Source organism: Lepidochelys kempii, chromosome 9 (genome assembly GCF_965140285.1).
Source record: "Lepidochelys kempii isolate rLepKem1 chromosome 9, rLepKem1.hap1, whole genome shotgun sequence".
Taxonomy (NCBI): domain Eukaryota; kingdom Metazoa; phylum Chordata; order Testudines; family Cheloniidae; genus Lepidochelys; species Lepidochelys kempii.
In genome coordinates this window covers 7,733,219-7,749,072 of record NC_136388.1, presented here as the reverse complement: position 1 = coordinate 7,749,072, position 15,854 = coordinate 7,733,219, and the positions used below count along the sequence as shown (strand labels likewise).

General features: G+C 47.8%; 1 protein-coding gene across 3 annotated transcripts in view; it reads left to right on the top strand.

Annotated features, from left to right (window-relative positions):
* Window positions 1-12,953: 12,953 nt before the first annotated feature.
* CAPN10 (calpain 10) overlaps window positions 12,954-15,854 on the top strand; it is a 28,890-nt gene continuing 25,989 nt past the window's right edge. For all 3 annotated transcript variants that reach the window (XM_073359162.1, XM_073359163.2, XM_073359164.1), the window contains exons 1-3: window positions 12,954-13,028; window positions 15,343-15,419; window positions 15,508-15,709. In XM_073359162.1, the coding sequence (XP_073215263.1) occupies window positions 15,566-15,709 (144 nt within the window). In that variant the 5' untranslated portion in view covers window positions 12,954-13,028; window positions 15,343-15,419; window positions 15,508-15,565. The remainder of the gene's footprint in view (window positions 13,029-15,342; window positions 15,420-15,507; window positions 15,710-15,854) is intronic.

Here is a 15,854-nt window from a genome sequence, read left to right as displayed (position 1 = left end):
CAGCTTTCCTTTTGCTGATACAAAGTAAGAAAATCCTTCAGGCCGCCTCCTGCTCTGACATTTTAAATCCTTTATAAATCTAGTGATACTTGTTTTACATGTCTCTCTCCATGTATTTTAAGGCCAGAAGAAACCATTATGATCATCTAGTCTGACTTCCTGCATAACACAGGTCATAGAAGAAATCACGGGGTGAGGTTCATTAAGCCCATAACTTCTGTTTGAACTATAGTGCATCTTTTAAATGATGGAGTGAATGTCTTTCTAAAGTCTTTAAATCAGGAGAATCCATTTTGTTCCTAGATAAGTTGTTCCAACTGTTAATTACCTTCATTGCTAAAAAAAGAAATTGTGCCTGATTTCTAGACTGAATTTGTCTAGCTTTAGCTTCCAGCCCCTTGATTCACACTCTGCCTTTTTCTGCCAAATGAAAGAGCCATCTACTGCCAGAAATCTCTTCCCCATGCAGGTATTTGTAGATTGTGATCAAGTCACCTCTTAACCTTCTCATGAATAAACTAAATAGATTGAGCATCTTAAGTTGCTCACTGTAGGGCATGTTTTCCAGATCGCAAAACATTCTTGTAGTTCTTTTGTGGACCCTTCCCCAGTTTTTCAACATCCTTTTAGAAGTGTGGGCACCAGAACTAGATGCATATTCCAGTAGCAGTCTCAAGAGTGCTAGTTGATTGTATATTCTGAACCATCTCCAAAAGCTGTTTTATTGTTCTTACTCAGATTAAACACGTCCTGTTGTTTGAGTTGTCAGCACAGTAACTGGGCACCTGAATACACTTTCCAACTTGCTAGAGTAAAGGCTGATACACCTGATAGGGTGCCTGCAGTTACTGCTTCATTCTTCCAATCTCGAGTCTCCTGCAGGACACTGCCAGCTCCCAGCAGGTCTCTCTCTTCCTAACCAAGCTTCTTGTTGGGCTTGGATCTGAGGCCCTGGTGATCTGATGGCTATCACCTATCTCTGGCCACAGACCCATCACGAGGGGGGGAGCGAATTAGTCAGAGATGGGAGTTAAGATTGAACTCCCTTAAAGGGCCATCTCACCTGGTGAGACCTTGGCTCTGAAGTTACCGACTTCTGATCACCCAATAATGTTGCCTTGGCATTTTGTTAAACACTGAATCAGAATAAGGTTAAAGGGTATGAGTGTAATCTACAAGCACCGGGAAGGTCCCACGGTAAGGGTCACTCTGCAGGGGTTCATAGTTTATATGGTTTAATAAAGGTGAGGTATGGATGGGTTGGCACCTTTATTTCTGGATTTCTTGCTTTTGTGATTCTTTACAGTTGATGGGGAAAGAAATGTATTGATCATTATAAATAAGGAGATCCATGCTTTTTTATTTTTTTTGTCACCACAGCTTGTCGATCTCCATTTAATGATAAATAAAGGTACCTCAAATGTGATCTGTGCCATTGTCTTTGGAAATTGCTTTGACCAATGGTTTCTAGCCCTGCTGGAAGAGTCTATAGAAGTGGTGGAAGGCTCTGGGTACAGGATTCTGTACTAGGTTTATTCTCCTCAAGGGTAAAGTCTCCCTTGTTGTTCTACAGTTTCAAATATCCAGACAATTTCCTTAACAACCCAGCTTTCTTTCCTGTTTGTGGTACGTGATTCCCCTGGTCACACAAGGTTTTCATGAATTGTGATTTTAGTGTTTGCATCAAGGTGTGTCGAGCAGCTGCTGTGGTAGAATCCCAAGGTTTGCCAAAGAGGAGTTTACATTTTAATTCAAGCCTTTGTCTTTGAAGAACAGCTTCCTTGTTGAGGTCCTGGTGCTTTCAAATAATACGACTGAACTACCCTTCAGTTTAAAGTTCATTACAGCTGCATCCTACATGATGTACATAGTGGTATTCTTTTGTTATAACTTGTTCATTACATTGCATGTGAATGTACATTTGACAATATTAGGTGCACTCCACATCTGAGCTCCAGCATCTTCTTGCTTTGTCTTATGTCACTGCTTGAACTAGTGAGACTCATGTTCGGTTGGTCTGCGCTTCCATCATGAGACACTCAGACTCTTTTCTGAAGTATTGGGGGTTAGCCTTGGTACCATTTGTGATTGAGGTGATCTTGCATTCAGGCCCTGGAGGGTTATTCATCAGCTTTTCAATTATCTGAAAGCAGAGCTTCCAAAGTGGTGCACAGCATGGCCGTGGTGTGGAATACTCTAACCCTGCACTGGAGTGCTATGGGAGATAGCCCAGCTGGTAGAAGCCTGTGAGTATCAATTTGCCATTCAGGAATTAGTGTGAGTAGTGAGGGAATGTCATACCAAATAAACCTTTTTGGGGACGGCAATGTTAGGTTACGCTTTTACCCAGTAAAAGTCTGTTATGCAGCTGCCTACTTGGTGCCAGTTCCTATTGCAATAAGATACCACTGTAATTCTGCCAATAATAGCTTTTAAACTTCTTTGGATTTTTTGAAGCTGTACAATGCCTTCACATTCCTCATGGAAATCAGCCCAGGGCGACATGAGAGGATTTCCTGTAACTGGGAGGCGATGGAGCAGTTTGTGAGGGAACAGATCAGCTGCCACTTGGAGAGCGATGACCCAGAGGAGCCGCTCAATGTCATGGACTGCTGAATGAAAAAGCTCATCTCACTCTGGTAAATGGGAGAGCTTTCACCCTAGAGACTGCCAGGATTGTAACAGCCGGTGACATTGACAGGGCTGGCTGTGCTGGATCTGCCAGCTGTAACGTTTCTGGGGAGAAAATTAAGGGCAAGATTGAGAGTGCTGTGGGAAGGTTTAAAATGAAGAGGGATAATTTGAGCCCAATAATATTTTGCCAGTTAAATGGTGACCATTGGGTTTCATGCTCCATGGGGTCAGCTGATTATCTTGAAAGATATTCTTCCAACTCTATCGGGAATTTTTTGTGCTGCCTTATCATAGAATATCAGGGTCGGAAGGGACCTCAGGAGGTCATCTAGTCCAACCCCCTGCTCAAAGCAGGACCAATCCCCAACTAAATCATCCCAGCCAGGGCTTTGTCAAGCCTGACCTTAAAAACCTCTGCGGAGGGAGATTCCACCACCTCCCTAGGTAACCCATCCCAGTGCTTCACCACCCTCCTGGTGAAATAGTGTTTCCTAATATCCAACCTAAACCTCCCCCACTGCAACTTGAGACCATTACTCCTTGTCCTGTCCTCTTCTACCACTGAGAATAGTCTAGAACCATCCCAAGCAATTATGAAACATCGGATATTAGAAACTGCCAGAGGCAAGGTACTGGGCTTTCACCCACGAAAGCTTATGCTCCACTACGTCTGTTAGTCTATAAGGTGTCACAGGACTCTTTGCCGCTTTTACAGATTCAGACTAACACAGCTACCCCCTTGAATTTAAAATGTATTTCTCATCAGAGCTGAAGGCTGGGCCATTTAACGTTTGGCAGTTAGGTTAGTGCAAAAGTGGCAGTTAGCATGGGATTTCCCTGGTTGTTTTAACCTATAATTCTCCCTGCCAACATCACACCAACAGGGGTCCATGGGGATGTCCAGTTTCATGGTTACCTGATTCCTAAAGTAAGTAGTGGGTAGAGTTTTTGGCTTTTTAAAAATCTTCATTCTTGTTTCAAGACAGTGTGAGAGCAGCTAGAAAAAAATCTGAAATGTGCTGTTGGTGAAGTCTGTAATGGTTGTACCTCCCAAGGAGTGAGTGGTGGTGTAGCATAGCATCAGAGGAAAATTAAGGTAGAAACAGCTGTAGGGAAAGCTTTCCCCAGCTGCACTGCACTGAGTTACAACCGTCTCCAAGTAGACTGGGGAGTCTGAAGGCAGCAGGCGTGAACATTGATAGCTTTATTAAATAAACCCTGTGCGTGGAGAGTGCACGCAGTTATTTCTTTACAGATGCACGAATCGTTCAGCTTTGTGTTTTTTCTCAGATGATGTGTTTTTCAGGGGAGCCTGGGGCCAGCATGAACCTTGTCGTCTTTGCCTCACTGATTTGGAGATTCCACTTCCAACTTCCCAAGCTGAGCCTGAAATACCAGCTGGGGGTGATCCTCTCTAGAACCTTACAGTCTCATTGCAACTGAAGGATGAGCCAGATTTTAGAACTGAATCATTTTCAAGATTTATTAGCATATGTTTCCAGATTTATTAGCATATGTTAAGTGTCTTTACTAGGACTTTGAAGGACTTTGTGTGACTAAGGACAGAGACATCTGGCAACACAAGCTCATTAATCCAAAGGGTACCTGCAATTCACTGGTTGCAGTTAGCCAAATCAGTGGTCAGATTTGAGGGCGTCTCTCATCCCACCCTGTGCGCTGGTCGATGAACCGCTCAGAGACTCTTGTATTGGTCAAACACCTTGTGTAGCTTATTTGCAATGTGGATATCCACCTCCTTCATGCTATATACAGCTCTGCTCCAACAGTCTTAGGGAGCCTGCAGCTCCTGCAACAAACAGGGAAGGGCAATCTCTCTCCTCTCCCTGCTGCCTGTCCCTCGCCACACTTCCTTCTTGTGCCTATTTCTAGCCTCAGCCTAATTGCTTAATTCCAGCTCTCCTCCATCCACAAATTCAGCCTAGTGCTGTTTTAACCAGCTCCATTCTGCATTGTTTGATTGGACATGCCAGGACCAGGGTGCTGGTTCAGCCGTTCTTGCCTAACACTCTGTCACAGTCCTTAACCTCAAATATTTATTTCTCGTACTCAAGTATCTTTTCCAAGTCAACTGCTGCTGCCCGGGATCTTTCCTACTTCTTCTCAGTTACCACTTTACTTCATATCTGCTTCAGAAATAGAAAAAAGCCCCCAAACCTGCTCATGCAAGCACGTTCACTCTTGAGACAGGACCTCTTGGGGCCTCTGTATTCAAGATTACATTTTCTGGATTATTTGTTGGCCTGAAGGCTCTTGCTTCCTGCAGGGGAAAAGAAACTCACTTTGGAACTGTGCTGTCCTTCCTCTGCTGGAGCCAATCAATATATTGCAATGGAGCATTCTTGCCTACCCAGTCCCTACAGTTCATGTACTGGCCAGAAGGGGAGGCCCTTGTCTTTTCAAGTGCACATATTACTTGGTTAAAAAGGGAGCAGTTGCTACTGGAATGCATCCAGTCAAGTGAAAGTCTGGGATGTTTGCCTAGATTATACTGGAGTACATAGACACATGCTTCAAGATGACTGGCAGTAACTGGTCCACCAAGCTGATCACAGGGTGGAACTTAGAATTTCCATTTATGCTGGTTTATGCTGGCTGACGATCCCAGTCCTGTATATTTTAGTGAGTTCCTGGTCCTGATAGGAAATGGCTGAAGTTTACTGTGTTGAAATGGAGTAGTGAAGGGCACTCGCATAGAGTAGTAGGCCTGCAGTGTGCAGCCTGGCCCCCACCTCCATTGCACGCGGGGTGCCCTTTTCTTCTGCTTTCCCATTGCTTGTTCCTGAGAATGGTAATACTTGGCTCTACACCTTCAAAGCACTTTGTGAACATAAACTCATTCTCCCCGCAACCCTTTGGGGGACAGACAATGAAAGTGCAGTTAGACCTACAGCAAGGCATTGGCTTGAAAAGAGATTCCATTAACCAGGCACAATCAGGTGGAGCAGGAAGGACGCCAGGAGCTGATGATGGAGGGGCCTCCATTTTCCTGCTTCCATGGGAAACTGGAATTAGCCTGGCTGGAAGCAGAATGAGGGTTGCATTGTTCCTGCTGAGGGATGTGAGTATGCTTCTTTCTTATTGTTTGCCAGCTTTCCTGACTGATGTGAAGAGGAGGGTGTGACAGGTCCCCCCTACCCCCCCCCCCCGGGTACAGACAGGAACTGGGGTACCACTGAGCCCTCTGTCTCACCAGCCTGGGCTCCCTCTCACACTGTGCTGCTGTGACAAGCTGCAGACTGCTCCCAGTCCTGCACTCGCACAAACCTTTACGCAGGCAGGGATACACCCAGCTGCAGTTTCACAAAGGCTTCTCCCCAGCTCCACAGCCTAGGACCTCAGAGCTCTACCGTCTTGCCTTGGTCAAAAGCTTGCCCAGTATAAATTTATTACCCAGTCCACCTCTCCCTGAATCTGGGGAGGAATATGCAAAAGCCTTTGACTGAGCTGAGATTTTTCTCCAAGCACTTCACTTAACCCACACTATTCTTAGGTAAATATAAAATAGATTTATTAATTACAGAAAGAGAGTTTTTAAGTGATTTATAAGTAATCGCGTACAGAGCAAAGTAGATTACCCTAAGAAATAAAACAAAATTGCAATCTAAGTTCTCTAAATCAGATAGGATTTGAATCTAGCAGTGTCTCACCCTGTTAGATAGTATAAACAGTCCACCAAGCTTTCATACACAGGCAGGCTTCCTTCTTTCTCACCTGGGGCCCCAATTCCCCAGTTCAGACTTTTGTTCCTAAGGTGTTTCCAAGTGCTCTGTTGTAGGGGAAGTGAGGCCAAGTCATGAGGTCACTTCCCCCTTTTATATCTTCTTCCAACTTACTGGAAATATCTTTTGCTGTGACATGAGTCAAACAGTTTCCCTTGGGTATGCGTGATCTCTGAGAGGTTTCCATTCTTCACAGTTCCTGGGCTGACCCTTGTGAGTGTTTGTATTCGCCTCAATGAGCCATCAACATTGTTTGGCCTTTTTATTGTCAACCTGAAAGGCTGCTTGTGGGTGTTCCCAATCTCATAACGTGTTTCAGTGGCACAAACACAGCAAAACTTTGTACACAATGAGAGCACAGACAACAGGATATTAATGGTCAGCTGATTAAGACTTCTAAAATGATACCGCACAAGGCAGAGTTTGTTCAAAACATATCACAATTATATCACCATGGTGAATATGGGGCGTGGTGTGTCACAGAGGGACCGACTCTGAAACTGCACAGATGGGTCACAGAACGAGGCAATAGCGGTTCTCCAGAGAGGAGGAAGTTACAGCTGAGGTGACAGGCCTGGGGTAGAGTTAGATTTGAGAGTCGTCCATGTATCATGAAATTGCTTGGGAAATTAGTTTAGCAGGAGGAAAAAGGAGGGGTCAGAGGCTGGATCCTGATGAATGCCAGAAGAGAGGACGAACAGAAGTCACTGAAGGGGAGACACTGAAGGAGTGGTTGGTGGGAAAGGAAGGGATCTAGATAGTGTCAGAAGCAGAGAGAGGGGAAAGGTGTGAGGGAGAAGGGGCAGGTCAACAGTGATAAAGAGGAGAAAGGGAAGAGATGGTGCATTGAGAAGAGTCCCTGAGATTTGGCCAGGAAGAGGTTGCTAATGACTTCAGCGTGGGCATTTTTGGTTGTTGAGGATGGGAGGCATTTTGGAGGGGATTGAAGGGAGCAGGCAGAAGCAGGTGAAATAGGTTGGGAGGGAAGGTATGAGAAGGGCCTGAGCCCTGTCTATACTAGTGTTTACACCATTGCTGCCAACAGGAGAGCTGCCCAGTTGCTGGCAGTTGATTGGATGCAGGCACTAATGCTTTTAGTATTGACAAGGCGCTCACAGCTCCACTAACATTTCCGAGATGGTGTTGAACATACTTTGGTCCTGTCCACATTTGCAGTTAAATTGTTCCCAACACTGGTTCACGGCACATGTTACCTGCAATGGTAAGTTTCCTAGTGTAGATGTAGGACTATGGAACACGGGGCTATCTTGGCATAGTTGGTATTTCTGTAGAGTGATATTCCTACCCAGAAGCATGTTTCAGTTGTTAAATTGAGTGTTTTGTAAGGGGACAGTTAAAATGAGAGGTGTAGTTCTGAACTAGTCTTCTGGGAGAAGACCAGCAACACCACTCTGAGAAGTATGAGAATGGGTGAGGGCAGGAAACTGACCCAGGGAAAAACTAAGCGAGGAGTGTGGGTAGATGGCTGGCCTCCTCAGTGTGACAGTGGGGAAACTGTTGGAAAGTTAGAGATGCCCAATGCAAAGGTGTTCTAGGGGAATTCAGGGGTTGATCGAATTCAGTACCAAAGAGCCCTGTGTACACAAGGAGAAATGACTCTGGCTGTTTAACTGTTATTGCAATAAAATTCTTTTCATCTTCTCCAGCGTCTCTTGCATTTGGGATCTTCTCCCACTCCCCCACCTACGCCTTCTAATGTTCCGATATCCCATCGTCCCCGTGTCGCCACTGCAAGAGAGGCCAGTGGAAACAAGATGGAGAAGGAAAATAAATTAGATGAGACATGCATTAACTGATAAAGTTACCGTAACATACCACTAGCATCATTTCCATTGGGTTCATGGATTTTAAGGCAGAAGGGACCTTTAGATCGTTAGTCTGACCTCCAACTCAAAAAGAAAGTCAGTTACTTGGCTAAGTTAATGTCTGTAAAGCATTTTAAAGTAAAACAATATACGAGTGCTGGTTTTCAGTATCAATAAAGTGAAGAGCACACTAGAGGCGCCCAGAATGAGCCTCTTTACACCATCCCGGGTGTTTTGTTTCTGGTGAGTTTATTAAATTGAGTTTATTGACTGGCTCCATATTTATCAAACTGGGAGGGATAGCTCAGTGGTTTGAGCATTGACCTGCTAAACCCAGGGTTGTGAGTTCAATCCTTGAGGAGGCCATTTGAGATCTGGGGCAAAAATTGGGGATTGGTCCTGCTTTGAGCAGGGGGTTGGACTAGATGACCTCCTGAGGTCCCTTCGAACCCTGATATTCTATGATCAGGCTAAACCTGTATGAATCAAACATTGGTATCCAAAATAATTTGACAGGTCTGCTGTGTTTTTGCAGGCGAATGTAGACTACTAATACTTTGAAAAAATCCACCTTTCGTTACCTTTCAATCTTTTTGGAGACAGCAAGTCCATGTGGGACAACAGGAGTAACTGCTTTCACCCTAAAGGTGTAAACCTGAACAAACAGGATTGTACTTAAAACACAAAGAAGGGGAGAATGAGAAGGGAGAAGTCTTGCTGAGTCACTCGGCGTGTAAGATAGGAAAAGATACAGTGGGGTCTGTTTTCTAGACTAAATCCAATTTTGAAATTCATACAGAAAGCTGGTAGAGCACGAATTACTGCATCTAACCACACATCATCTGCTACTCCTGGGGGAATTCTATGCCAAAAAATTAAAAATTCTGCAAAATTCTGCATATTTTATTTGTCAAAATAATGCAATATAATCACACCAGTTTCACTTACTTTGGTAATTTATTTAAACTGCCATACAGAAAAAAAAATCACAATAACTGATCAGTATTTCCTAAACACATGAAAGTTAAGTTACAAATACTTGTAACCAAAATACTTTGCATTTCAGTTATAATCCTGGATTTTCATTTAAATTACATTACAGAACACCAAAATAAAAGTAAAGTAGAATGTTGCTTTAAATTGCTCAGACTTTCACACATGAAAGTCATACAGTTTTGCTAGTCATTGTCCTGCATTTTTTTTAAATGGGTAAGTAAAATAGATCCTGCATTATAATCTAACCCCAATGTGCCTCTCTGGCACAGGAAAAAAACATGAAAGTGGCACATAGCTCAGCACTTTTTGAAACCTGTGCTCCTTTGAAGTGTCTCAGGTTGGGCCACCCAAAGACTGAAGCACCAAAATTACTACTCTGTCCCTGTCCCTGAAATCTAATAATTGTGGCATGCCAAGTGAAGGTAGCAAAAAGCAGGGAGGGAAAAGGGCAAGGAAGGATGAAATTAGAACAAGAAGATCACCTAGATATTCAGTTTAGGACTGTGTGTGTCTGGATGGTATGGTTGAGCTGTGTGTTTTTGTTCTTTTTGTAATTATTAATACTGACTATTGCCTCACTGCTTGCCAGTAATGCATAAGAGGTGAGCCTAAAAAAGGATTTGAATGAAGAGCGAATATTAATTTAGGAGCCTGTCAGTCATGTCATCATAAAGAATGCAAGAGGATTAATAGGAGGGAACATGAAGGAGTGGAAAGGGGAAATAAATAAGAGAGACCCAGATAGGACCAAGGAGCCTTTGAGAAGAATGAGGATGCAGAAGAGTTCATGACACAGATATTTCAGACTCCACAAGTGCAGTAGATTTTCAGAGAGACCCGAATAAAGAGAAGGACAAAAAGGCAAGGAGATGATGTGGATAAGTTTCATAGCTCTGGCTGCGTGTTTCCTGCTTGTGCCGTATCTGAAGCTGCGTTGGGCAGCTTAGACGGCTTGCCCCTGGTCCGACCCCCAGCCCTCATCGTAGGGAACACGTGGCAGCTGGGCTTCAGATTTCAGCATGAGACTCTTATTGAGGTATTTATTTGTATATAATCATTTAACAGAGCTCTTTTTCCAGTCAATTAATAGGATTTAATGACCAGCCTCACCTAGTCTCCTGACTTGCTTAGTTGTTGGGTCTTAGAGAAACCCACTTCTTGTATTTCCAAAAACCTGTATGGGGCTTATCAAAAGCGTCTACTAAGTAACAGAATTCAGAGTAGCAGCCATGTTAGTCTGTGTCCGCAAAAAGAAAAGGAGTACGTAGCTCACGAAAGCTTATACTCAGATCTAAGTTTGTTAGTCTCGAAGGTGCCACAAGTCCTCCTTTTCTTTTTAAGTAACAGAAGTTTTGGGCCGGGGAGGGGAAGCACAGCACGAGGGTGGGAGACACTCTGGGCTGCGGTCAGCCTGTGGCTTCTCCAACCGAGTGGCATGCACTGGGCTGTGGCCAGCTCGGGGCTCTTCCAGCCAAGGGCGGGGAGCGCTCAGGCTTTCAGCCAGCCCAGGGCTCCTGTGGCGGGGAGAGGGAGAACTTGTGGCTCTGGTTGTGGGGGCAGGGTGTCTTGGGACTCTGGCTGTGGGGAGGGTGTGGCAGAAGGGGTGGAGCCAGGGACTAGCCTCCCCAAAGGGGGGATTCTCCTGCCGTCCAATTAGGTTAAGATAGGTTTTCTGTTTTATACAGATGTGAACACCTAATTCTCTTGCCAATTTTCTCTCTCCAGCTGGCAAAGATTTATGGAAACATCTACACTTTGTGGCTGGGACAGACCCCCATGGTGATACTGAATGGATTCCAAGCTGTCAAAGATAGTCTTATCTCCCATTCAGAAGAGTTGGTCAGCCTGGGACCCCCAACTTAAAAAGTCTTACTGGTGAAAAGGGTTATTTCTTTCTTTGCACCAAAATAATGTAAGAATGTTAAAGTGACACTTGAAAGTTCTTTCCCAGTATTTCTTCCCCATGTTGTGTCGTGGGCTTATACGTGGCAGGGCTCAGGAGCTTCCTGGAGAATTGGTTTATTTGTTTGTTTAATCAATGTTTTTCTCCCGCCACCTATTCCTGCACCTGCTAGAGCCCTCTCCCCGCCAAGCGCTTACAGAAATAACTGTTAGATTTTGCCAAGGAACTTTCTTGTCCCTCTCTAACCAGTTATCACAGTATCCTCCCATGTTTGGGAAAGATGACAGAGAAGGATGTGGGGAGATGTTGCGAGCAGTACTTTTGTCCTGAGGTCTTTAACCCCAGTTAGTTTGGTTTCAGACCAGTGTATAGTGTGCTGGGAATGTTGTTTGAGGGAGGATAATAGGCTGTCCAATGTTAATTCTTTTAGAGCTAGCAGCTGCTTTTGATACCAGTGACTGTGAGGTGTTGAAATGCCTTGGGGGACACCGGTCTAATGCAGAATGCACTTCTACCCATGGCTGTACTGTTATATTCTATGACTATCAATGCACTTTTATCTATAGGTGCTGACATAATTTGTCATTTATTGTAGTTATTTCCTTCCACCTGTAAACATCACCACCGTTTTTCAAGATGGGATTCTTGAACCAAGGCCACTAACCAATATTCAGACACCTACATAAATGGTCTGATTTTCAAAGGTGTTGAGTGCCTGTATGAAGTCACCGAAGCTACTGACACTCTGTTGCTTCAACAATCAGGTGTCTCATTTATGTGCCTACTGTGGATTTATGGGCTAGGAGTAAAATTTTCAAAATCACGTAAAGTCCCCTTTTCTAGAGCGACTTAGTGTCTGTCGATACTGAAAAACCCCCCCAACAACCCAAACCCAAACAAAAACCAACCTGGCAGCAGCAAGTCAGAGCCTGGGTCAATTGACGCAGGCTCATGTTTCAGGACTAAAACGAGCAGTACCGATGTTTCCACTTATAATGGTGTTAAATATATTTAAAAGTGTTTTTAATTTATGGGGGGGAGGGGTTGTCGCACTCAGCGTAGCTGGTCCCTGCACTGGTTGGTGTTCTGGGCTCGCACGGAGGCTCCCCTTTGAGCAATGGGGCCATCGCCTTCTTCGAGCGTTTGCGGTGCCGGCCGAGCCTCTCGACAGCAGCTTCATCAGCCGAACGAAGGGCCCGAAGGTAGGGTGACCCGCTGTCCTGGTTTTATAGGGACAGTCCCGCTAGGTGGGGATTTTTCTCATGGTGGCACTGATTGCCCCCTACCCTACCCTGGTTTTTCACATTTGCCGGCTGGCCACCCTCCCTGAAGGCCACGGTGAAGGCTGTCTAGTTGGCGCTCCCCAGCAGCGCCCGCCCTGGACCCATGGAGGCTGCATCGACAAGCCGGTCCTCGGGCGCCCCCTGCACGGAGAGGTCGGCTGCCTGTATTGCTCGGCCCATCTGGAATCTGTCCCGCAGGGTCCAAAGGTGACAGGCCCCTGGGCTGACTCTCCCCCAAACTCCCCAAGGCCCAGGCTGTAGGACCCCCCCCCCTCCCCCACTCCCTCTTCCCCCGCACAAGGGCTCCCTGCAGGTGGAGCTGGACACGTTTCACAAGAGGCAGCTGCAGAGGGCCTGGACCTCAGCCTCCCAACCCTCCCCCCCCCCGTACCCCACGTGACGGAAGGGGGTGGCGCGAGCGAGCCCCCTGGCAATGCATGCTGGGGGCTGTAGTCTTTCTGCCCCGCAGCGCATGCTGGGATCGGTAGTCAGCCGGCTCCCTCTTGGGGTGCTAGGATCAGGAGTCGCCCGCCTCGAGGGTTATAATTGGTCGTACGCTGTCACGTGCTCCGATCCTGGCTCCTGGTTGGCTGGTGGTCCAGTCGGCTGTCTCCGGCCCGGGGAGAGCGGGCGGAATGGAGCCCAGGTAACGGGTCGGCAGCGGGTGGGTCCCGGGATGGCAGCTGAGAGCCCGGGGCGGGAATCCTGAAGGGAGGGGATGTGAATGGTTTGCGGGGGAAGGGGTCGCGGGGGCGGGGGCCCGGGAGTGTGGGAGGGTCGCGGGGGCAGGTGTCCGGGAGCGGCTGTGGGGGGGGGGTCCCGGGGGCAGGTGTCCGGGAGCGGGAGGGGTCCCGGGGGCAGGTGTCCGGGAGCGGGTCCCGGGGGCGACTGTTGGGGGGGGGAGGGGTCGCGGGGGCAGGTGTCTGGGAGCGGGTGGGGGGGAGGGGTCCCAGGGGCAGGTGTCTGGGAGCGGCTGTGGGGTCGTGGGGGCAGGTGTCCGGGAGTGTGGGGGGGTCAGGGGGGCAGGTGCCTGGGAGCGGCTGTGGGGGTCGCGGGGGCAGGTGTCCGGGAGCGGCTGTGGGCGGGGGGAGGGGTCGCGGGGGCAGGTGTCCGGGAGCGGATGTGGGGGGGGAGGGGTCGCGGGGGCAGGTGTCCGGGAGCGGATGTGGGGGGGGAGGGGTCGCGGGGGCAGGTGTCCGGGAGCGGATGTGCGGGGGGAGTGGCTGTGTGGAAGAGGGAGGGATTTGGGGAGGGGTCTAGGCAAGTACTGGGGGGGTGAAGAATCTGGGTGGGAGGGACAGAGGGAGGGTTCTGAGAGGGAGGGGGGAAAGGATCTGGGAGGGCAGGGGTCTGGGAGGGCAGTTGTGAGGGACACTGAGTAAGAAAAAACTAGGCCGGCAGGTCTCTGGGGAATGTGTGTGGATGGACTGGTCTGAGGGGGGATTGTGAAGGTTGGGGCTGGGTTGGCATGTTTGTTGGGGAAGGGTCTTGGAAGTTTTAGGAGAAAAACTCTGGGGAGGCGTCTGGCCAGGGATGTGTAGAGAGGAGGATTAACAGGACATGACTGAGAGGAGAGTGGGTATTGCTCCAAATACTTTGTGAGATCATATCCTGAGCAGTAGCAGGTGTCTACTCACATTGAGGTTTACTTCGATTTCATACTTCTCTCTGTCTGGCCTGTCATTTAATGGTGAGATTACTTAGAAGAAGGTGTCAGGCTGCACTGGGATAACTTACTCCTGGGGGAATTTTGCGCCACTGTGCGTGCGCAGAATTAATGTAGTCTCCCCCCAGATTTCTTTGCTTCCTTGCAGAAAAATAACTTTCTGATAGGGAAGCAAAGGGAAGCTCCAAGAGCACACCACTCCCCAGCTGCACAGGTACATGGTTTCAGGCACCCGGGGCAGCCAGTGGAGAGGTAAATCACCGCAGGGCTGGGGACACCCCAACCAGTGGCTCCTACCCTGAGTTGGGATCAGCTGCTAGTCCCAGCTGTGCTGGAGGCAGGAGAGGGTGGAATTTCCTCTTCCCCTGCAAGGAGTGGCTGGGGCTGTGTCAGACCCACCCCCAGAAAGCTCAGCATCCTCCCCTGCTTCCAGCCTCCATCGTTCCTCAGCTGCTGGAGGAGAGGTCACTGTATGGGGAGCTGCTCCCCCAGCCTCCCAACCCCAGACACCCATACCCGGAACCTCCCATACTCAGACACCCCTGCCAAGCCTCACCCCGTACACACAGAACCTCCATACCTGAACCACACCCCACTGAACCTCAACCCCTGCACTCGGATCCCCCTGCACTCGGATCCGCTGCCTCTGGACCCCCACCACTCCACCCAGACCAACCCCACTGAGCTCCCTGCACTCAAACCCCCACCTTGATGAGCCCCCACGCCACTGACTCCCAACTAGCTGCACCCAGACCAAGCCCCGCTCCCCCAGCACTCAGATCCCCCTGCTGAGACCCCCATATCCAGACCCCTCCACTAAGGCCCAACCACTTTCACCTGGAAGCCCTTGCAGAGTCCCATTGCCCCTATACCCCACCCCATGAGCCTCTGTGCATCCAGATCCCCCCACACCTAGATCATCCACTGAGCCTCTCCACACTTGGATCCTGCCTTGTTGGGCCTGCCTGCCCCACACCTGGGCACCTGGCACAGAGGGGAAGGGCCCCAGGGTGTTTCTGGGGTAGGCCCAGGCCTTGTGCTCTGTCAGGGTCAGGTGCAGCCTCACCACTGAGTCCATGTCCCGAGGGTGGGGAGGTTGTAGGGTGATCTCCCACCTTTATACAGCCACTGGCCTGTGCTCCTCACTGCCATGCTGGAGCTTCTGCATTTATTTATTGACAAATACATTTTGCAGAATTTTAAAATATTGTGCACAGAATTTTTAATTTTTTGGGGCAGAATGCCCTCAGGAGTAATAACTACTCAGACAGTTTGATGTGTTCTTTTTTTGCAGTATTGGATTCTTCAGAGCCAACAACTGATTTTGAATACAATTTCAGCTAATATGGTTCAAGCGATTAAGTGGAAACGGTTAGTGACTTTTCGCTTATGAGTTTATCAGCCTCACTCACCCACTCCCAAAGTTATGATTCCTGGTTCATTTTAATTTATATTATAGATCTCAGTTAGAGACGTAAAGTCTTGGAGTGGCCGACAGAGCTTCAGTTGTGTTGAAAATGCTGGGAGACAGAGTGCAGTCAGCTACAAAAGAAAATCTTTACAAAGACCCCACATTTCCAGCAAGCGACACCTCCCTCTTTTTTAACTGTTCCACCCCACTCTCACAATTCAGAGGGGAGATTTCCTGGCTGAGACCTCAGGTGAGTTTTGAGATGGGATAGCTTAATGGTTTAGCAATATTTGACTTTCCATTAACAACGGGATGACTTAGTGTTCAGTTACTGTTTCTAGTTCTTTGTATGGTTCTGAAATACAAAAATGACAAAAGTAGTGTGCTATGGTTGC